The sequence below is a fragment of the Globicephala melas genome, chromosome 1 (assembly GCF_963455315.2).
Source record: "Globicephala melas chromosome 1, mGloMel1.2, whole genome shotgun sequence".
Lineage (NCBI taxonomy): Eukaryota > Metazoa > Chordata > Mammalia > Artiodactyla > Delphinidae > Globicephala > Globicephala melas.
In genome coordinates this window covers 153794120-153815381 of record NC_083314.1, presented here as the reverse complement: position 1 = coordinate 153815381, position 21262 = coordinate 153794120, and the positions used below count along the sequence as shown (strand labels likewise).

Genomic DNA, 21262 nt, shown 5'->3' with positions numbered 1-21262 from the left:
CAATGGCAGCTGGGGAGAACACAAACAAACCTGAAAGGGCTGTGTGTGTGTGTGTGTGTGTGTGTGTGTGTGTCAAGATCAGTACAATATGGGTAGACTGGGGAAATGGGTCAAAAGGGAAGTCATAGGTTGAATGAGATTCAGTGTAGTTACTTTTATTGGGGTACAAATTTGGTTCTGAGTCTCCCATTGGCCATAGCAAAAATAGAGCCATTCACTAGGTCACCCACTTCTTCAGGAAATGGCCAAAATTTCATTAGGGAAGCTGCTGGAAAACCACTACGCTTTGGTTTATACAACTCCCCATACAGGGTCTTCTAGATCAACTCTGCTTATGTGTTCAACCCAATACACCGATTTTTCTTTAAATTTGTCATCTCTCCATTTTACCCTTTAATTCAAAGTGAAAGTTAAGCTCTCTAGCTTTAGAGCCAGACCTCCATTCTCACTGTGTCTGTTCCTGTCCTCCTCTTCTCTCTCTTTTTTTTTTTTTTTTTTTTGCGGTACGCGGGCCTCTCACTGTTGTGGCCTCTCCCGTTGCGGAGCACAGGCTTCGGACGCACAGGCTCAGCGGCCATGGCTCATGGGCCTAGCCGCTCCGTGGCATGTGGGATCTTCCCGGACCGGGGCACGAACCCGCGTCCCCTGCATCGGCAGGCAGACTCTCAACCACTCTGCCACCAGGGAAGCCCTCCTCTTCTCTCTTGATCCCACTCCAATCAGGTTTACATCCACTACTTTCCCGAAATTGACCCTCTCAGGGTCACCAGCCCCTTCCATGTAGCTAAATCCAGGGGCAGTTTCTGTCTTCACTTTACCAGAGCTAACCCAGCGTTTGACCCCAGGGAGCATGCTCTTGTTCCTGAAACACTTTTTTCGTTTGGCTTTGAAGACACAACCCTCTTCTGGGTCCCCATCTCCTGCTCCTTCTCCATCGGCTTCGCTGGTTCCTCCTGCTCTACTTTACCTCCAAATACTGCAGGGCCCTGTTACATCTCGGCCCTGGGACTGGCCTCTTCTCCAACCAGTCACTCTCTCAATCCAGTTTCAAGATTCTAAGTATCAGATCCTCCTTGATGACCACACATGTATATCTGTGGCCCATACCATATCTCTACTCAGAGGTCAAGTAGGCATCTCAAACTCAACATGACCACACTGAACTCTCCAGACCCTCACCTAACTTGCTCATCCCTGCTTCCCATCTCAGTAAGTGGCAGCCCCATCTGACATGGAACAACGTCGAGTTGTCCTTGACTCCTCCCCATTTACCCTCCACATCCAAGGGAACAGAGAATCCTGTGGGCTCTGACTTCAACGAATGTCTAGAACCCAACTTCTTCTCAACATCCCTATTCTGACACCCCCACCCACCCACCATTTCCAAACAACCAGCACTGCTCTGTGGGCAGTGGCTTTGTCTGTCTTGTTGGTTGCTGTATCCCTTGTGCCTAGAATGGTGCTTGGAACATAATAGGCCATCAATAAATATGTGTGAATTAAATTATTATATACCCTAGAGTTTGCTATGCACATACGACACAAAAAGGACTTTGTTTCTTGATAAACAAATGATTTCACAACTAGGAACACTAGTTCACAAATGTCTTCACATTTTTTGAACAGTCACCAGGTCCCTTACATATGGCAGGAAGATGCTAAACAAGATGAATGAGGCTCAGAGAAGTAGGACATTTTCTAAGACCAAACACCTAGTGGTTGGTGGAGTTAACATTTGACTCGTATTCATTTATCGAACTCATCAGGTATTTATTAAGCACCAATCATGTGCCACATATTGTTTGGGAAGAACCACATAGACCAATTCCTTGCATTCTAGTAGCGAGAGAAACGCAAGAAGTGAAATGTGTGTCTGTGACAGGTGCTACAAGAAAGCAGGTTAAGGGAACCAGGAGTGATGGGGAGGCCTTCTGAGGTAGGATGGTCGGGAAAGATCTCTTTGGGGAAGTGGCATTTGAGCAGAGACCTGGAAGAAGTGACGGGGTGAGTTATATAAGTACGTGAGTAAAGAGCAAAATCCCGAGGTAAGCGACTTTTGGCAAGTTTGGGTGACAGCAAGGAAGTTGGTGTAGCTGGAACCCAGAGGGTGAAGGGCAGAATTTTTAGAGATGAGCTCAGAGATGTGGAGGGGAGCCAGAGGGACCTGGAAGGCCAGTGCAAGCCTTTGAATTTTACCCTGAGTAAAGTGGGAAGCCGTTAGTGGGTTTGAGCAGAGGAGAGACATGGTCTGACTTAAATTTTAACAGGCTCACTCTGGCTGCCTCCTGGAGGCCTGAAGGCAGGCAAGAGTGGATACAGAGAGATCTGTCTGGAGACCTCGCTTGGCCAGGCTGTGGTGCTCAGTTGTTTGGTCAACCAGCAGTCTAGATGTTGTTGTGAAGATATTTTTTCAGATGTGATTAATGTTTACAATCAGTAGAGTTTAAGTGAATAATGTATGTGGCCTTCATTCAATCAGCTGAAGGCCTTAGAAAGACTGAGGTTTCCCGAAGAAGGAATTTTGCCTCAAGGTTGCAACATGGAAACCCTGCCTGAGTTTCCCACCTGCTGGCTTGTCCTGCAAAATTCAGACTCAAGACTGCATCTGAATTTCCAGCCTGCCAACCTGCCTTACAGATTTCAAACTTGCCAGCTCCAAAAATTGGATGAGCCAATCTTTTAAAATAAATCTAGACAACTTATCTACAAAAGAGAAATAGAGTCACAGATGTAGAAAACAAACTTATGGTTAACCAGGAGTGTAAGGGGGCGGGAGGGATAAATTGGGAGATTGGAATTAACATATACACACTACTGTATATAAAATAGATAACTAATAAGGACCTACTGTATAGCACAGGGAACTCCTCTCAATACTCTGTAATCACCTATATGGGAAAAGAATCTAAAAAAGAGTGGATATATGTACATGTACATATATAACTGAGTCACTTCGCTGTACAGCTGAAACTAACACAGAATTGTAAATCAACTCTACTCCAATAAAAATTTTTTAAAGAATTAATTAATTAAATTTAATAAAATAATAAATCTAGACAGAGATAGAAGATAGATAGACAGACAGATAGAATACATATAAATATATAACAGGATTGGTTCTGTTTCTCTGGAGAATCCTGACTAATACCAGGGTGTTGCAAGAATCCACGACACCAGTGATGCATGGTGATAGCTTGGACCTTGGCGGTGGCAATGGAGATGATGAGACATAGTTGGAGTCTAGAAATATTTTGAAGGTAGAGCCAACTGGATTTGCTAATGAATTGAATTTGGCAATCAAAACAAAGGGAGGCATCAAGGATGACCCCCCAGATTTTTGGCCTGAGCAACTGAGTGAATGGTAGTACCCTCACCTGTTCTGCGAGATGCTGAGGAGGTGGATAAATGAGTCTGGAGCTGAGGGGAGAGATCAGGCTAGGGAGTGAACGGGGTACCGATGGCACTAAAGTCCTTGAGCCTGGATAAGATCTCCAAGGGGGTGACTATAGACAGAGGAAAGTGGTCCAAGGACTGAACCCTGGAGCCCCTGGGGCATTCTAAGCTCTAGAGGTCAAGAAGAGAAGAAAAAAACAACAAAGGAAACTGAGAAGATGGGCCAATGAAATTGGCAGAAAATCTGAAGAGCGTGTGTCCCAGAAGCCAAGTGGAGAAGGTGTTTTATTCCAAGAAAGATGGAGTGGTCAGGTGTGACAAATGCTGCTGGGAAATGGTCAGTTTGGGGGCAGGGAGGTACCGTGGCGGTGGGCACTGGGCAGGGAGTCCAGTGCGGAGAGAGGAGCGGCCCAAATACACACAGAGGCTAACTGCCACCCACTCTCCTCCGTGTTCAAGGTTTCCACACAGAGACCAGAGTCGAAGCTGGCATGACAGTCACTTCCCATGTCCCTCAAGAAGCCAGCACCCTGAGAAACGTCAACACACACTGTCTGGACGGGGGCAGTGGCGAGGGTTTGTGTCTGTGCCTCTGTGGCATGATGGATGGTGGGTCACTGGTGAAGAGATTAGAAAGAGCAGCATTGAGATATGAATCTGAGTCAGATTAGGCAGACAGGGAAGTCACACCTTGTTCCCAGGAAGAGAGTGACACATGATGGGCCTTGGCTGGCAGAGCTGAAAGACAGAGAAGGGAAGACCATGGCTACCGGGGCCTCCAAACCTACGGGCTTGTTCCTTGCCTCTTGGTGTCTGGCCAGTGGGGCTGAGCTTGCTTGGTGGAGAGAGCAAGACTGGGGATTCGAAGATCAGAAGTGTCCCAGCTGCAGGTTCAGAGATGGGGCCTGTCAGGGAGGGCTGCATGGGGAAGGAGAGGCAGGGAAACCACCACTCACGACATGGCCCCCACAGGCCAGGCACGTGCTGGGGAAAGGAAGGGTCACAGGCTCCTTTGGTATGGGACTGTCCAGTTTTTCCTCACAATAGCCACTGTGAGGTTGTCCATTATTTCCTCCACTTACTGATGAAGAAATGGAGGCTTGGAGAAGCCACGCAAGGTCACACAGGTGAGAAGTGCTGGAGTCTGGGTTTGAACCCAGATCTCTTACATCCAAGGCCTGTGTTCCTTCTACCATAAGCTGAGCAGAGGCAAGAATTCCAGAGAGAAAACCTGCTGCTCACACAGTGCCTGAAGATAATTATTACACTGTCCCATCAGATTGAATGAGATTAGGCCCATAGAACAGCATGGCACCTGTACATTAGAGAAAAGGGAGTTATTGCTACTGACAGTTATTTCAGTTTACAGATATGAAGCCATGGAAGAAAGTCTATTAAATTCTTCATACTCATAAGAGTAAAGGTCAAAGTCCGTATTCAAAGCAAGACAAAGGAAATACCAAAGTTCACTCAAGCTTTTTTCATTTCACCCCCAAGAAAAGAAAGAAGGAGGTGAGCATTTCAGGCAGGTGGAAAGCAGCAGCAGAATCATGAGATGGGATTAGGCTCGTGCAAGGAGGATCAGCCTTAGGGAACACAGTGACATCAGACTTTAGCCACAGTCTGGAGAGTGGTCCTGAAATAGACAGATGGGCTATCTGGGCTTCAATTCAATGTTATGCACGGGGCACCTACCGCACGCCAGGCCTGGCAGAGCAGAGCCCTGGGACGGATGCTGTTGACAGCTGCCTTGGCTGGCAGTGGTGATGACGCCCTTGCAGACTTTGCGCACTTCTCCCTGACCCAATCTTCAATCACGGAGGTCGTAGGTCATGCACTGCCCCGCATGGCAACTGTGAAATTAAGGGACCTGTGACAGCACGAGTTACCCCCAGATGAGGACGAGCTCAGGCGGGCCCAGCCCCATCAACTCTCACAGCGACCTCTTGTGGTGGATTCTATCATTATGCCCATTTGACGGAAGAGAAAACTAAGGCTCAGTCAGAGTCGATGTGACTCGCCAAGGTCACGCGGCTGCGGCAGGATCAGGATTCGAACCCAGGTCAATCTGTCTCCAAGGCAGGTGCTCTTTCCTCCATACTGGGGTAGGCTATTGGCTTCTGAAAGGCACCGACAGGTGAGATGGACAATACCTGGCCTGAGTGTACCCGTCACCATGGGAAATGGTAGGCCGAGGCAGGTTGAGGGCCTGGGCAGGGACTGATCAGGATGGTCCTTAACTAGAACTGGGGAGAGGGGAGTGGGAGAGACATGGGTCTGAGGGCATGGAGCACCCTGAGGTCAGCCTTGTATCTGCCCACCTTGCCCTGGACCAACCTGTCTGTCTGCACCTTTTGACCTGAGAAAGAACCCTAGGCTGAGCTGGGTCAGATGCCTGAGGACCTGCCCTGCTATCGACTAGCTCTGTCACCTGGGACAAGACACTTTACCTCTGGAGCCTCACTTTCCCTGTCTGTGAAATGGCCTCCCTCTCACCCCACTCGCTCGCTGTCTTGTGCACAAGGCAGGCGCTTAACACTGCATCATGCTCGGGTGTGCTCTGGGCCTCCTTACCCCTATCATCCCCAACCCCTTTCCCGGGAATGGGCTCTGGGCTTGTCAGGATGCCAGCCAGCTGTTCAGCCCCACCCTGGCTGGCCAGTTAATGAGTGACCAGGGAGCTGGAACCCGGCCTATAAAGAGCTGTCAGCTGGGGAAGCAGGTGGGAGCCTGGTGCACGGTGGCGAGACACAGAGGGAACGAGATGGCTCACAGGGCACTGTCAGGGCTGCTGTTGTGTGGCGTTGCTGCGGTCTTCCTGGTACTGCTGCAGGGCACACAGTCAGTCTACATCCAGGTTTGTCCTGAAGGTCCCCATGGTGAGAGGCTGGGATGGAGAGGGAATGCTGGGCAATTCACTGAGGAGAGCTGAGGACCCAGGGCTCAGCCCAGCACCCAATCACAGCCCAGGGACACAGCTGGTTGGGGGGAGCAGCTGGGATGTCAATGGGGGCTATGATGGTGATGATAATAACAATAAATTATGGTCGTTCAGCATCGCTCTCCTCAAATGCCCCTCTCGGTCAGAGTTCAGATGTGGAACAAGACGTGATCCCTGCCCTTGAAGAGCCCAGAGGGAAGGCAGACTTCTTTGATGCTCCCACAACTCTCTGTATTCACCCATGTATGGGGAGGAGGGCGGAGGGTCACCAGAAAAAGTTGCCCTGGCTGGTAACTCGAGCTGACATTGCAGCATGAGCAGGAGGTAGCCCGGTGCAGAGGTCACCGACTGCTCCAGACAGAGGGCACAGCATATGCAAAGGCCCAGAGAGAAGACAGCAGGGAATCTGGGTCTCCTTCCAGGGCAGCTGTGAGACTAGGAGTCTTCTGGAAACAGGGCCTGCCTGTGGGTGTGGCAGGTTGCCCGCTGGGCTCCTGGGTGGCACATTCCTGACTCTGGGCGGGGCCTCCTTGGGAAGGAATAAGGGAATCCTGGGGAAGCAGTGGCAGCTTCCCCCTGCAGCCTTGACTTTGGAGCCCAGCTGGCTAGACTAGGCATTGCCATCGTTTTACCATGTCAGTTCAAGGGCAATCAGGCAGTTATCGAGGGTGCCCTGGGTACCAGGCACCAGAGAGCAGTGGAGTTTGATTATCTCCATTTGTCAGATGAGGCTCAGAGTGGGGAAGAGATGGTCAGCCAGTCGGGAAGAGCTGGGATTTGAACCGAAGTCCCCTGGCCTTCAGAGGCCACGCCTTGAACCAACGTGCTCCACGGCCCTGTTCGACCTCATCTCCCAGTTAGCCTGTGACACAGGGGTGTGAAGTACCAGGCCCCACCTTCCACGCAGGCAGTCTTCCGAGTGTGACCTTGACGTTCCCACTCCGTGAGAACACGGAAGCTCTGCGGGGCCCGGGGAACCCTGGTCTCCCGGCAGTGCCCCACCCCCTTCCTGCTCAGGTTTTGATACCCTCCCGTCTCCTCTCTCTCTTCCTCCAGTACCAAGGCTTCCAGGTCCAGCTGGAATCGGTGAAGAAGCTGAATGACCTGGAGGGGCAATGGGTGCCCAGCCCTGACCTGAAAACCCAGAGATCCCAGTCCTCCATGTGCCACTACCCGGCCCTGCCACTGGACCTCCAGCCCATCTGTGCCTCTGGGGAAGCGGACAGCATTTTCCAGGACTTGAGTGAGTCCCCCCACCCCTGGCAAGACTCCTGCCCCTCATTCTCTCTCCTCCCCACACCCTAGCTCCTCTACCTCATGTGGTTTCTGTTAAACACCCAGTGGCTGAGAACAGGGAGATTCAAGAAACTCAAGCCCCTGGCCTCCCCGGTTGGGGCACTGAAATCAGGCATGCCAGGAACCCCTTCAGTCCCTGGCAGCCTGGACGGGGTGATCAGCCTACTTCCAAGACTACACAGATTGGGGGGAAAGGGACACAGGAAACGGACCCATAAAAATGATTGCAATGCAGTGGGATGATGGGGGAGGCACAGTGGGGACACGGGAGAGAGATGGCTCACGTCCACAGTGGCATAAGTGTTACTGAGTCCTACTGCACGACAGGCCAATAAATCAGAGACGAGGTGTTGAGGCATGGAATACAACTTTATTTGGAAAGCCAGCAGACCGAGATGATGGCAGGCTAAGGTCTCCAGAAAACCATCTTATCGGGGTTTGGATGCCAGTTTCTTTTATAGAACAGAGACGGGGAGGAGATGAGGAAGTAAAGTAAAAAGGCCATAAGTTTTGCAAATGTCCCTTGGAAGGGCCAGCCTCTGGGAGGGGATGTGTTAATTTCTTCTTTCTTGCAGCCATCCACAGGGTGGACAGGGTCAGGATGCTTCCCTGAACAATAGCACTTTGGTTTAACATTCAGGCAAAGGGGCAGGGTTCTCCAAGGCAGGCCATTATGTGTAGACAGTATCCTTTTAGTGAACAAAAGCAGCGGAAAGAAAAGGATAAAGTAAAAGAAACAACAGATCCAACATGTAGTCAGATTTGGCTCTTCCCTGTTACATAACGGGATCTGAAATGTTTCCAAGACGGGGTGACATCTAAGCTGAAATGTGAGGGATGAAACATCTGGCCAGGAGAACGCGGCAACTGGCTAGTATTTTTTCTTTTTTTCTTTTGATTTTATTGGAGTATCACTGATTTACAGTATTGTGTTAGTTTCAGGTGTACAGCCAAGTGATTCAGTTATACATACACATCTATTCATTCTTTTTTAGATTCTTTTCTCATATAGGTTATCACAGAATATTGAGTAGAGTTCCCTGTGCTATACAGTAGGTCCTTGTTGGTTATCTATCTTATATATAGTAGTGTGTGTATGTTCATCCCAAGCTCCTGATTTATCCCCCCCCCCACTCTTCCCATTTGGTAACCAGAAGTTTGTTTTCAACATCTGTTAAGTCTGTTTCTGTTTGTGAATAAGCTTATTTGTAACTTTTTAAATTAGATTCCACATGAGTGATAGCATAGGATATTTGTCTTTCTCTGACTTACTTCACTTAGTATGATCATCTCTAGTAGCTAGTATTTATTGAGCACCTACTAAGTGCCAGGCCCTGGGTCAATCTCTTTGCCTGCAAACTCTCCTCACAACCCCTCTGTCAGGCTGACACAGTCGAGCAGGCAGGAAAACTCAGGCACAGAGTTTAAGTGACTTGCCCAGGCACTGCTAGGAGGACAGAACCTGGGACTTGAGCCCAAGCTGCTCACGCTTCTTCTAAACTTTCTTGCTCTTAATCTATGAGAAGGATGCCAGGCCCCTGCCTCAAACCCTCTCAGAAGCAGGCCTTCTCTGGTTGCCTGGTCAGTGGCTCCTTGGATCGCAGATGTTTCAGGGTCAGGTTCAGCTGACCAGTTTTCTCCTCTGCCCAGGGACCATCGCTGCTGATGACTGCGAGCTGTGCGTGAATGTTGCCTGTACTGGCTGCAGCTAAGATGGCCTGGGTGCCCTGAGCCCACCCTGGACACCGTGCCCTCCCCCCCGCCCACTGCCTTCACAGCACCCACCCCCATCCAGGCTCTGGGGGTCCCCGCCACCACGGTCATCCCCGCCCCCCACCCCGCCCTGCAGGGCCCGAGCAGCTGGACCTGGCACAAAGCAGTTGGACCCACGGTTGGAGGAGAGTGTGGCCCTGAGGCAGCCCTGCTGCTGAATAAAGATTCCCCACCTACACGCAGAGTCAGGCGTCCATTTGTTCACCCCCAGGAGCCACAGGCAGAGCTGCCTGGGAAGCTGGGGGGGTTGGGCTCCTGTGTCAGGCGTTTTCATGGCTTCCTCGCCTGAGGAGTTGCTCTGTTTCATATCGAAGGAGTGAGGCTCTGGGTGGAAATGAGTCGCCCATGATCACCGGGCTGGGAAGCCACAGAGCACCCAGATCTATCTGACCTCCCAAGCTGAGCTCAAGTCCTGGCCCAGCTGCAGAGCCAGAGCTTCTGTGCTCCTGGTGGGGCTGGGGGGCTCCCTCCCGTAGGTGGGACTGCAGTGGAGGGGGTGGAGGGAGGAACCACGTGGTGCCCCTTCGGGGCTGATTCTGCCCCCGGGCCTGCCTGAGTTCACCTTTACCCTCCTTCTGGGGCTCTCCGGGACTGCCTGGCCAGCTCCATAGGGAAGGCCTTCCTTCCCTCTCTCCATCCTGGTGGTCCTAAGGAATATTAATAATACCAGCATCTTCTGGGCATTTGCTATACCCCAGGTACTGTTTTAAACGCTTTGTAGGTATTAACTCACCGAGTCCTCACAACAGTTCAGTGAAGCAGGTACTATTCGTATTACCTTTACGAATGAGGAGACCCAGGTACAGAGAGAACTAATTAGTCCAGGGTCACAGGTTCAGCAAAGTGGCAAAGCAGGCTTCTTCCCAGGAAGTCTGGGCCAGAGTCTATACTCTGAACCATCATGTTACCGCCTCCCTGTGACTCCAGGCCCCAGCTGCAGCTAATGACACTCAAGGGAGGATGTCCTGCAGCCACTGCATTCCCCCAGGGGCCTTCAGTGCTCTACTAAAGGCCAAGAGACAAGACTGGGAATTCCTGGGAGAAGGGCTTTCCACAGGGTGGCTTCCTCCCCGGCCTCTGTCCCGGGCAGCCAGAGAGGAGAAAAGCCAGGTACAAAGGGGCCGTGCCCTCTGAACTCAGCTCCCAGGGCCAAGCCCATGGTGGATTCCCCCAGACCTGCTGCTCCTCCTGTCTGCCCAGTTGTGCTCAATAGTCCTGTAACCTCCCAGGCCACACCCCTCGGAGCTCTGGCTCCTTCCGGTCCTCCCCCCACAGCAAGTCTGGCTAGGGGCCTTTGCAATGCCTCCTGCGTCTCTCTGGGCCCCTCCCATCCCTCTATCATCACTATCTCCCTCCCTGTCCCATCCTCTCTCCCCCGCGAGGCCAGAGCTTCCTCCCTGCCCTGCATCCTGCAGGCTCTCCTGCCCACCAAGCCAGAGGAACACTGCAGTGCTGCTCCAGCAGTGCCCCTTACCCCTCTGTGCCTCCCCAGTACCAACCCGCAAGTCTAAACTGAGCCCACTCACCATCTGGCCTCGTCTCCCACCTGCCTGGGAAGGAGGCAATAATGGGAACTGCCACTGAGGGAGCACCTGCTATGTGCCAGGCACAAGGCAGAGCCATCTAGACAGAAATAATCATAATAATAATAGCATCAGCACAGTGCTCGCTCACACTGGGCCCGGTGGAGCTCTAAGAGTTTTCCCTGTATTACCTCATTTAATCTTCACTCACCCCTGTGAAGTAGGGGAGAGAACAGGCTAAGTAACCTGCCCAAAGTCACACAGCTGGTAACAAGCAGTGCCTGGACTGACACCCAGAGAGTTTGGCTCCAGAGTAGGAGCATTAAATAATTCTACCCCACCACCCATCTCATCAGGCACCCCTGCAACCTTGGGAGGAGGGATCTCCCAAGAGATCAGGGGTGAGCAGGGGTGAGGGGAGCAGAAGACATAGTGAGAACTATGGCTTGGGGTGTGGGCCCTGGGGGGAGGGCAGGAGGCATTGCTGAAGTGGTCAGGACGGGGCCAGATTCTGAGGCCCCTTGAACACTCTCCGGCCAGGGGCTGATCTCATAGCCCCTCAGTGCTTGTGTCGGTCATCCAAACCAGCACAGGAGCTCACATGTGGCTTACGGATCATGAAAGAAAAGCAGAAGTTCCACCTCCTCCATTGGTGGTCGTTGGATTCAAGTCTCCTCGGCGTCTGTGAGTGGGGGGCAGTACCGATACTGGCTTAGCAGGAAGAGCAGGGTTCTTGCACTTAGCACACTAAACCCTGAGCTGGCGAGGGCAGGGTAGGCATTCATAAAGTGGGATGAAAGAAGGAATGAAAGCAACACCAGGAGGACTCTGGAATCTGGTTTATTATCCGCCGGTGGGGGTGGATCTTGGAAAGTACCGGCAGCTCGGATGCGGGCAGGGGCTGGGCCTCCCCAGGCTGCCCTCTCGTCACTCCTCCATTCTGGGTAGGTGGAGCTGCGAGGAGGGGGAGCGGCCTGCGGGGGAGGGACAGAAGGTAGCGAGCACCCGCCGTCCTAGCATCCAGCACAGGCAGCGTAGGCACAGATCTCACACGTGCTCGGATCCTCGGCGATGGCCTCTGGACAGGAGAAACGGGGCCCCGTGAGAGCAGCTTCCTCTGCCCAAAGCTCCCGCCGTCCCTTGAGCCAGAGTTTGAACATCCGCTACCCAGGAGAAACCCAGGCCTGTCCTCTCTGACCAGCGGCACTTCCCACCCCAAACCAGGACACAAGTACGGCAAGCCGGCCAATCAGGGCGGAGAGCCTACCCAGAAAGGCGTTACAGCCGAGACCAGACAAACCAGGACGCACAGCAGAGGGCTTAATCAGAGCAGAGCTCATCCTCGGAATCCCACCAATCAGAACACACCTCTCCTTCAAGTGCCACCAATCAGGGAATTCCTGGGCCCCGCCCTTCAGAGAGGGGGTTACTCACCGAGCCTCTCCAGGATCTCCTGGGCATTGGGCTCCTTGCAGAGAGGCTTGAGTTCTTCGGGAAACCTCAGGGAGCTACAGAGGATGGGAACGAGGGATCCACCAGTATTTCTAGACCTCCTAGGCTCCTGGAGCTGCTGGAGGTCCTTGAGCTTCTTCACTGACTCCAGAGAAAAGGAGAACTCTCCATCCTGAGAGAGACATGTCCAGGGTGTGAGGCCAGGCTACATACAGCCTGCTCCCTGGCCGCTTCCCCAGGACCGCCCCCTCTCCAGCCCCGGTGCTCACACTCAGTGTTTGCGGCACACGGGAGCCAGGTGCTCCACTGCGGGGTAATATAAGGCGGTCAGAGCTCAGAGCCAGACCCTGGGCTTGAATCCTGGTTTTGCTCTGCGACCATGGACGGGTCATTACACTCTGGGATCCTAGGGTCTGCCTGTTATGTGAGGAATGGAGAAGACAGATGCGAAGCGGCAGGGACACAATAGGTGCCTATTAGTGGGAGCCACTGTGCTGATTTGTAGGGAGAGGCACAGAGCTGGGACCAAGGCTCAGGCATCCTGAATCCACGTGGCTGTGCCCCAGTTGTCTTCACCCCTGCCTGAGAGCAGTGTGGGCTGATCCCCTGGCCCCCGGCTCCAGCCTGCTGCCTGGCTGATGTTTGAGAAGCAGTAAAAGGCCTCCCGGGGCCTGGCTGTGATAGAATGGGGCCCCCGATGAGTACCAGGCTGGCCTACGGCCGGCATCCACACCAATGGGCACACCCTTCCGTCAGGACCTCCAGGCTGTCCAGGTGATTCCTGAGACCCAGGCCAGGGCTGTGGCTGAGGAGGAAGGTCTGGAACTGAATCAAGCTCCTTCCCTTCCCAACCATGTGCCCACGCCCAGTTACAGAATCTCTCTGAGGCTCTATTTGACGCCTCTGAAAACTGAGACTAATACTCCCTCTTGCCACGGTGATCCTGGCGTCACGGTGACATACTGGAGGAACCTGGTCATGGCAGGCACTCTGTAAATTGGCTAATCACCTGCCTTTCCCAAACTGTTTCTCTTTTCTCTACCTGATGTTCTTTCTCCAAGTTTGAAGAGGAAGGCGTAAGAGGCAGGACTGAGAAGGGGGTCCCTGGGGAAGAGTCAAGCCTTAGACATACTCCCCACTCCGTCCCCAGAGGGGTGCTCTATCAGGGGACAGGCCCTGGGCCCTGGACATAGAGAGCCAGCTGGGCCACAGTAGGGAGGGAGAATTTACCTTCACGGTGACTCCCCCTGCTAGGGCGGCCCAGGCCCCAAGGAGGCACAGTGCAGAGAGCAGGAAGGTGTTCATGGCAGCAGCGCCCAAGAGAGAAGAGGGCTTGGTTCTGCATGCAAGGGGAAAACAGTGGGACTTTTAAAGAGAGCAGGGTTACTGAGTAACCCAGGAGTCTTTGCCAGTGTCTCATCTGCTTGCTTGTCAACTTAACCCTAATCAGATAAGGCCCAAGACAGCCCTGGCCGGTAAGAAATCAGTCGGGGGAGGCCGTCAGAGCCCCAGCCCCTTCCTGGACTCCCACTTTAACCCATGGCTGGGCTGGGTCCTGCATTCAGGACCAACCACTCACACTCACTGATGGCTGTGGGCCACGCCATGCGCCAGGGTGGGGCTGCAGACCCAGCCCAGCCCTTAAAGAGGGAGGACCAGTGGCGATGCAGGGTGATTAGGGGAGTGGGTGGGCATGAGGAATGGAGGGGCCATTCGACCAGCCAAGGGGCGGGGCAGTTCAAGAAGCTTTCCCAAAGGAGGTTTAGAGAATGGGTGGAGATTTTCTTGGAGAAGGGGCTGAGGGTAGAAGGCCGTTTCTTGCAGAGGATACTGCACGTGAGACAGCAGGGAGGTGAAATAGGCCTGGAATAATCGAGGAAATGTGAGTAATTCAGCCTGCGGGGGAGGAGGAGGTTGCCAGGGGGCTTCAAGTGTTAAGAAATGAGATTACCAAGGCAGGCGTTAGGTTTGGCCACTGTGACTTTGAGGAAGGACTCAGCTCTGCCATCCACAGGCCTGGTTCGAGTCCCATCTACTGCCCCATTCCTATGTGTGTGAATCTGGACAAATTGTTTCCCTCTCTGAACATCAGGACCCCTTGTATCCTCTCTGGGGACCAATATAATAATACGTACCTCGTGGGGTTATTTTGAGAATTCAATGAGGTTATAAAAATGCTTACCTCAATGCCTGGCATACAGAAAGCACTCAGTAAAAGATCCTTCAGTTATCATTACTTTGTTCAACAGCCACAACAGCTTCTGGTCCCCGTTGGCCCCTCTGGAGACCACCTGCCGATCTGAGCCACAGCCTGTTCTCATCTGGTGCTGGGCCTGCTGTCCTGCCTGTCCTGCAGCCTCAGATCATCCTTGGATGTGCTCTCCCCACTCCCTCCTGATTCCCTTGCCCCCTGCCCCTCTAACCATCCCCCCCACCCCCTGCCCACACCGTGTCCCTCCTCTTTTTGCTCTGCTTCCCCCAACTAACTCAGCCTAATCTCCCCCACCCTGGCCTTTCCTGCCAGGCTCAACTCTCCCAGCATCCCTGCCTTTGAATATGCTACTCCATCTGCCTGGAAGGTTTTTCCTTCCTTGTCACTAGGTGAACTCCTACTTAAACGTTAAGGCCCAGATCAAATAACCCCCACTGCATCCTCAGCTAAATAACCTCTCTTTGTTCTCACAGAACCAGATACATTCCCCTACTGGGGATCTTGTTGAGTTGGATTACTTGGGTGTGTGTCTCTGCCCATCTAGACTCTGACCCTCATGAGGACTGTACCCCGGCATAGTGTGTGTTCATTGTATTCTTTTGTGAGCAGAGCCTCCAGGACACGGAGGAAGGGGAGTCCTGGGAGCTGCTTTGTTCTAATCTACAAACCAATCTGGCTGCAAGCCAGGATGGCTCCAAAGAAAGGAGTGGGGGTGGGAATCCCTGGGTGGGAAAAGTCAACACTGCAGGGGAAATTGGAGGGTACTTCAAAGGGGTTCAGCCCAAGGGAGGGGCAGGAAACACTTGGCCAACCTGCCCTCTCAGGCTAGTCCTCAGAACCAGACTAAGATTCCCTCCCTTTTCTAGTGTGTGTGTGTACACTGAGGAGTGTGTGTAAGTTGAAGTGTGTTAGTATATGCAAGGTGTGTGTGTGTGTACGCTGAAGTCTACATGTCCAGTCCAGCCACATGGTGGCCGCTGCTAGCTGAGAGCTGGGTGGGAATGAGCCCCAGCAGAGGGTTAGGGATGGGATAGGGTACCTTAGGGTTACGGATGGAGTTTGGGTTGAAGGTGAGGCTAGAGATACACATAAGGGTAGAATGTATTGTGATTGGGATGGTGGTGAGCACAGGTAGAGATCAGGAGTGCAGCTGAGGCTGGCGCTGGGGTTGGAATTGGGGTTGGGTGGACTTGAGCTGGGTTAGGGTGAAAGCTGGGTTAAGATCAGTCTTAGGTTACCAACTGGGACTGGAGTTACATTAGGGCAAGATGAAGTAGCAGATAGTGATAGGAGTTCAAGTTAGGACTCAGATTGGGGTTTGAGTCAGGGTCAGGATGGAGCTGAGCTTGGGTGTGGGGTAAGGGTCAGGGTTAGGTTTGGAATCAGGGGTGTAGCTAGGATTGGGTCGATGTGGGGATTGTAGCTGACATGGAGGTTGGTTTGGGGTTAGCTTAGGGTTCTGTGGTAGGGTTAAGGCGGGAGCTGAGTCTGCAGTTTAAGTTGGAGGTGTGGGTGGGGTCAGGTTTATGACTGGGGCTGGGGCTGGGGTTAAGCGCGGGGCTCAGGCTGGACTGGGGTTTGGTTTAGCATGAAGGATGGGGTTCGGTGTGGCCGCTGTGGGCTGCAGGAGCCCTGTTTCTGGCTCCCTTTGGCTTTTCAGTCTTTCCCCTCCTAGGTTACAGTGGGATTGGGGGTAAAGGGAGGGGCCTCTGGTTCCTGAAGCCTCTTTCTCCCATAACCCCTTAGCCGGGGCTTACCTGCTGCAAGGCTGGGGTGGAGCGGGTGTGTGGGAGTGATGTAAGCTCCACACTGTGAGAAAGAGGAAACGGCTCACAGGCCTCAGCACTTCGGGCCCTGACCTACCCAACCCTACCTCTGACATCTCCCCTGGGAAATGTGAACCAACGCCCCTCCCACCCCTGCCAATTCCCTGGCCCAGCCTGGGCCTAGGTGTGAGTTCAGACCCCCTCCCTCCTCTCCTGCATCGAAGCTGCTGGATCTTGGGGTCCTCTTGGAAGCCTGGGGTTCTGGATCACCCCAGGCCCCCACCTGAGTCCTGTGGCCTCGGTTCCCCAGCACCCCAACACCCCTCATCATTTCTTAAGGGGGGTGAGTGGGTCTGGGTTGTTTGGGCACCTCACATCCAAAGGCCACCCCTTCTGGCAAACTCTCACACCTCCATAGCCTCCCAGGCCATGCCACCTCTACCTGCCTCCCCACCTGAAAACCCATCAGTGGCTGCCCCAAACCTTCAGAAGGAAGCCCAGACTCCCTGGCCTGGCATTCAAGGCCCATCATGGTCAGGCCCCTGCTCACCCTTCACCCAGGATCCCGAAAGACTCCCTAGGAGTGGGCCAGGAAGAAGGGGCCCATACCTGGGGTGCTGTAGGTGAAAAAGCTCCAGCTTTGGAGCCAGGCAGCCCTGGGGTAGAGTCCTAGCTCCATCAGTGAACAGCTGTGTGCCCTTTCTGAACCTCAGTTTTTGCGTCAGAAAAATGGAGACAATAACAACTACACTGAATTTTGGGTTGCCGAGAAAACTGTCCTCACTGACTTCCAGCCCCAGCAGGCCTGTGTTAAGACCATCCCCACCACCTCTGGGCTCCACCAGCCTCCTATACTCTCCCCTTATAAAACCTACCAAACTATCTGTCCTGCCCACTTTCCTACGAGCTTCTGAGAGCAGAGCCTGTGTCTTGCTCCATCGTGGCCCCAGTACCCATACAAGGCCTGGCACTTAGTGGGTAGCCCCGATCTCTCAGGAGACCAGGAAGGCTGTGGTATTAGTAATAATCATAACATTAAGAATAGCAGCGAATGTTGATCAAACACTCACTCTAGGCTACGTGCTTTACAGGTGTGAAAACCAGACCCAGCCCTGCAGCCCAGCCACCCCTCACCCACTGCTGGCAGCTGCGTGGGTTTCCCCTGCTGTCGGGCCGCCCTCTGGTCTCTGTGAGGATGCTGATGCCATTCCTTTTGCCTAGAGATTGTTGAACTCTTGTGTTTGGGTGACCTCGTCATGGTTCCAGGGTGCCTGTTAAAGTTGGGTCCACTGAGGCCCAGCCCTCCCAGGCCTGGCTCTGCTTCCCTGCAGGCTGGAGGCCTCAGCTGACCCTAGGAAGAAAGGCCTGGAACAGAGCCCGGGTGGGAGTCTGAAGGCTCCCATGTTGACCGTGACCATGAAGAGGCTGTGGCCCACACTTTACAGCCTCCGCATCCTGCTTGCATACATGTCCTGGAGGTTCTTCTGAGAGCCCAGAACTGCATGAGGAAGGCATCACGATGTATGTGAACCTCCCAATAGCTCTGGGAATACATAAGAAATCACTATAGAACCCCATTTTATAGGTGGGCACACTGAAGCTCAGAGGCCCAGAGAGGGTAAGAAAGCATCACTTTCCCGAGGGTGCGGACAGAAGCTCCGGGAGCAGTTTCACTGGTGGCTCTCTGCACGAGGGCACCCAGCCAACAGCGAGGGAAGCACAGACACAGGTGTGCGGCTAGCTCAGCCTAGAGGAAGGCACAACTTTTCAGACTCATTGCCAGGTGGACTTGGCACCAGCTGCAGTCACAAAGCTGTAAATTCCAGAACAGAGGCCAGTTCTCACAAGTGCCAAAGAAAAGCTAAACTTCTATTCGGTTCATACCTCCTGTCCTGTCTTCCTAGCCCCAGACCCCCATCTTTGGGGAAGGAGAAGAAGAAAGGCCCAACCACTGAGTCAGACCCTGTTTTACAGGGCAGCGATACCCGTTGTACAGAGGAGGAAACCAGGCTCCTGGGAGAGTGCCCAGGGCCACAGAGAAAGTGGATGGCTGAGTGGGAATTTGAAGCCTGTTGGCCTGAGCCCAAGTCCAGGCAGGGGTGGCGGGCTCCCTCCCCTCCCCCAGGCGCTGGGGTGGGCAGGATCTTTCCCATGATGCTCTGTGGGGGCAGCTGGGGAGTAGACAGAGGGTGTGTCTGGTTGTTTGCTCGGCAGTGTCATCTCACATCCCCATGGTCTGGCCGGGACAAGGCACTGGGGGAGCTCCAGTCACCATCTGCTCCCCACACAGCAGGGCTTCCTTTTGCCACACCCTGGCCTGCTCTGGGCGTTGGCCATGGAAACAACCCATCACACCCGAAGGCTGTCAGGGAAGGAGGGAGACCCACCTGCAGCTCCTGCCATGTGCCTCAGAGCCCACAGGCTAGAGGGAGGATAGGACACGGGCACAAACTCCCTGGGGCTCCGCAGGGAGAAAAGGTCCCCCCGTGGCCGGGTCTGGGGATGCTTGCCAGACCAGGTGGCATTTGAACTGGGAGGATTTGATCAATGGGAGGATTTGGACCCACAGAGATGGGGGCTATATGGCAAAGGCCTGGCAACAGGAAGCACACAGGGGAAGGGAGGGAGGATGGGCTGAAGCAGAGAGTGTCTCAAGAGGGGCTGTGGGTGGGCAGCCAGAGGAGGCTTTAAACACCAGGCTAAGGCGTTTTGCCCTTCACCCGGTGACAGTGGGAAGCTAGGGGAAGACGATGAGAAGAGCTGTGATTTAGAAAGACCATCATGGCCCTTGGTGTTGGGAGCGGACTGTCTAGGTGTGCCTGCTGCACTGGTCCAGGAGGGAAGGGGTGTGTTCCACCCCCAGCAGTACCCTGGGAGGGCCAGGGGTGATTGGAAGGATGGCGTGCTGGGGTATCCATGGGTCTTGGTGTGTGCAAGAGAAGCAAGGGAGGAGGGCAGACAGGGAAGGCAGATGGGTCCTTGGGACCAACAGCGTGCCAGGGCCCGTGCTGGCTGCTTCCATCTGACTTCTCATGGATGAGCCCATCAACACTTTAATCCCATTATACAGATGAGGAGGCTGAGGCTCAGAGAGAGCAACGTCTTGCCCAGATGGAACTTTAGGTTCTTTTGACTCCAGAGTTCGTGTTCTTTCCATTGCCTCATGTATTTTTCTGGGCTTTGACGCCTGCAGAAAACACGATCAGCCACAGGCCAGCAACTCACAATGGACCAGCTTCTGGTCTGGCCAGGAAGCTTTGCGGGGTGCAAGGAGGAGGGTAGGAGCTGCCTGGGGGCAGGAGCAGGTATAGATAGATCTGGGATCCAGTCCAAAGGGCCACAGTGGGGAGAAGCAGTGACAGCGGCCAGGCCAAGGATGTGATGAGAAAAGGGGAAGAATTCATCTGTATTGGATTTGCAGGGCCTAACCCTGAGTGTGCCTGGGAACCCAGCTCTATCCCAGGCAAATGTCTCTGGGGACGTGGGCTGCTGGGGAAGACTCGAGTGGCTAACAAGGTTAGGAAGGGAGGAGGAAGCCAGAACCTGAGTGGGGAGCCATCCCGCCCTCCCTGCCCTGGGCAGAATGCTTTGTCTCCTGTCTGCGGCTTACGATCACACACACACACACTGAGGCACACAGACGCAATCATGCAGGCGACACAATCACATATCCAGGCACAGACACATGAGCACACCATCACAAGACACACAAGCACCAACATACAAGGTCTGGCTCACACACACGGAGGGCCTCGTGAGCACAATCGGAGTCACACAAGCACTCGCAGTTACCCTGACTTATAGGACCTACACCGCACCCCCCCACACCCAGTCACAGAGTTCACGCACTCACACGTTCTCGCACGGAACCAGAGGACCATTCCCAGGAAGGCCTCTGCCTATGGACGTCACTCAGGCATGGGAAGGGTGGGAAGTGCGCTCGGACGTCTTTATTGCCATTGTCTGGGACAGGAAGTTGCCTCTCTGACATTCTGGGGGCTGCGTCATGAGAGGGGTGGCCTTCACCCAGTGACATCAGCTCAGGCCCCGTGCTAGGGTAGGGTGGGTTGGGATGGGTGTGGTGAATGGCCCTGAGGGAGATCAAGGGCAACTGGGGAGTGCTGTGGAAGAGGCCAAGGCCCTCGGTGGGAAGAGCAGACCAGAATAAGGCAGCTCTGGGTTCCCGTCCCCTTGCCAACCTCTCACTGATGGTGACCTGGGGCAAATGACTTCACCTCTCTGAGTGGCAATGTCCAGCAGTAAAAGGAGGATAATGACACCAACCTCCAAGGTAACTGGGAGTGCTAACTCAGATAATTGCTGTCAAGTACTGGGAACAGGGCCTGGCAAATAGTGGCAATAATCCTCATGTTTGTGACGGCCCCGGGACTCGCTGTGTGAGCGTGTGTGGGCTCAGAGGCAGGGCTGGGAGGACAAGGGTAGATGCCCCGTGGCAAGGTGTGTGGCAGGCCCGGCCACTTGCCTAAACAAGACGTCAACTGGTCCCAGGAATGCAGAGCCTCAGGAAACTCAGATCTGGGGTTGATGGTGGGGTGACCTTCCCCACCCTAACCTCAGAGTAGGTGACAGTGGGCATCAGGAGGGCTGGGCCCAGGCAGCAGACTCAGAGGCCACTCTGCAGTGGGCCCCCCCCCCCAGTATGTTTATCGCCGAGGACTAGAGGGCTCCTCGGCTCCCTCCAGCAAGGTCTGATGCGGGAGCAGAGTCTGAGGGCTGGCCACTGGGGTCCCTACCTGGCTGTAGGAGCTCCCAGCTCTGGGGGCTGCAGAGGAAGAGAACACAGCCCCTGTGGTAAAGGAAACCTTCCAAACAAGGAAAGGCACACAGCTGGCAGCCCTGCGCCCTCTGGCGGCCTCCGGTGCTCACTGCGGCCTCATGGCTTTGT

The 21262-nt window shown here is 53.9% G+C and overlaps 2 protein-coding genes across 2 annotated transcripts; one reads left to right on the top strand and one right to left on the bottom strand.

The window, feature by feature from the left end:
* The first annotated feature begins 6157 nt into the window (after positions 1 to 6157).
* GUCA2B (guanylate cyclase activator 2B) lies at positions 6158 to 9342 on the top strand. The gene is made up of 3 exons (XM_030865332.1): positions 6158 to 6250; positions 7391 to 7577; positions 9281 to 9342. Exons 1-3 carry the CDS (start codon positions 6158 to 6160, stop codon positions 9340 to 9342), a joined length of 342 nt encoding a protein of 113 aa, XP_030721192.1.
* Positions 9343 to 11939: 2597 nt separating this feature from the next.
* Positions 11940 to 13683, bottom strand: GUCA2A (guanylate cyclase activator 2A). The gene is made up of 3 exons (XM_030865319.2): positions 13609 to 13683; positions 12361 to 12550; positions 11940 to 12004 (listed from the first exon to the last, which is right to left on the bottom strand). Exons 1-3 carry the CDS (start codon positions 13681 to 13683, stop codon positions 11940 to 11942), a joined length of 330 nt encoding a protein of 109 aa, XP_030721179.1.
* Between the last annotated feature and the right edge of the window lie 7579 nt (positions 13684 to 21262).

Excerpts from the sequence above, each read along its gene's own strand:
- GUCA2A (XM_030865319.2), bottom strand. The coding sequence starts at position 13,683 with ATGAACACCTTCCTGCTCTCTGCACTGTGCCTCCTTGGGGCCTGGGCC. Across the intron at positions 12,551-13,608 it reads CAGGGGGAGTCACCGTGAAG|GATGGAGAGTTCTCCTTTTC; the intron begins GTAAATTCTCCC and ends TGTCTCTCTCAG. Across the intron at positions 12,005-12,360 it reads GGAGATCCTGGAGAGGCTCG|AGGCCATCGCCGAGGATCCG; the intron begins GTGAGTAACCCC and ends TCTCCTGTCCAG.
- GUCA2B (XM_030865332.1), top strand. The coding sequence starts at position 6,158 with ATGGCTCACAGGGCACTGTCAGGGCTGCTGTTGTGTGGCGTTGCTGCG. Across the intron at positions 6,251-7,390 it reads CACAGTCAGTCTACATCCAG|TACCAAGGCTTCCAGGTCCA; the intron begins GTTTGTCCTGAA and ends CTCTTCCTCCAG. Across the intron at positions 7,578-9,280 it reads CAGCATTTTCCAGGACTTGA|GGACCATCGCTGCTGATGAC; the intron begins GTGAGTCCCCCC and ends TCCTCTGCCCAG.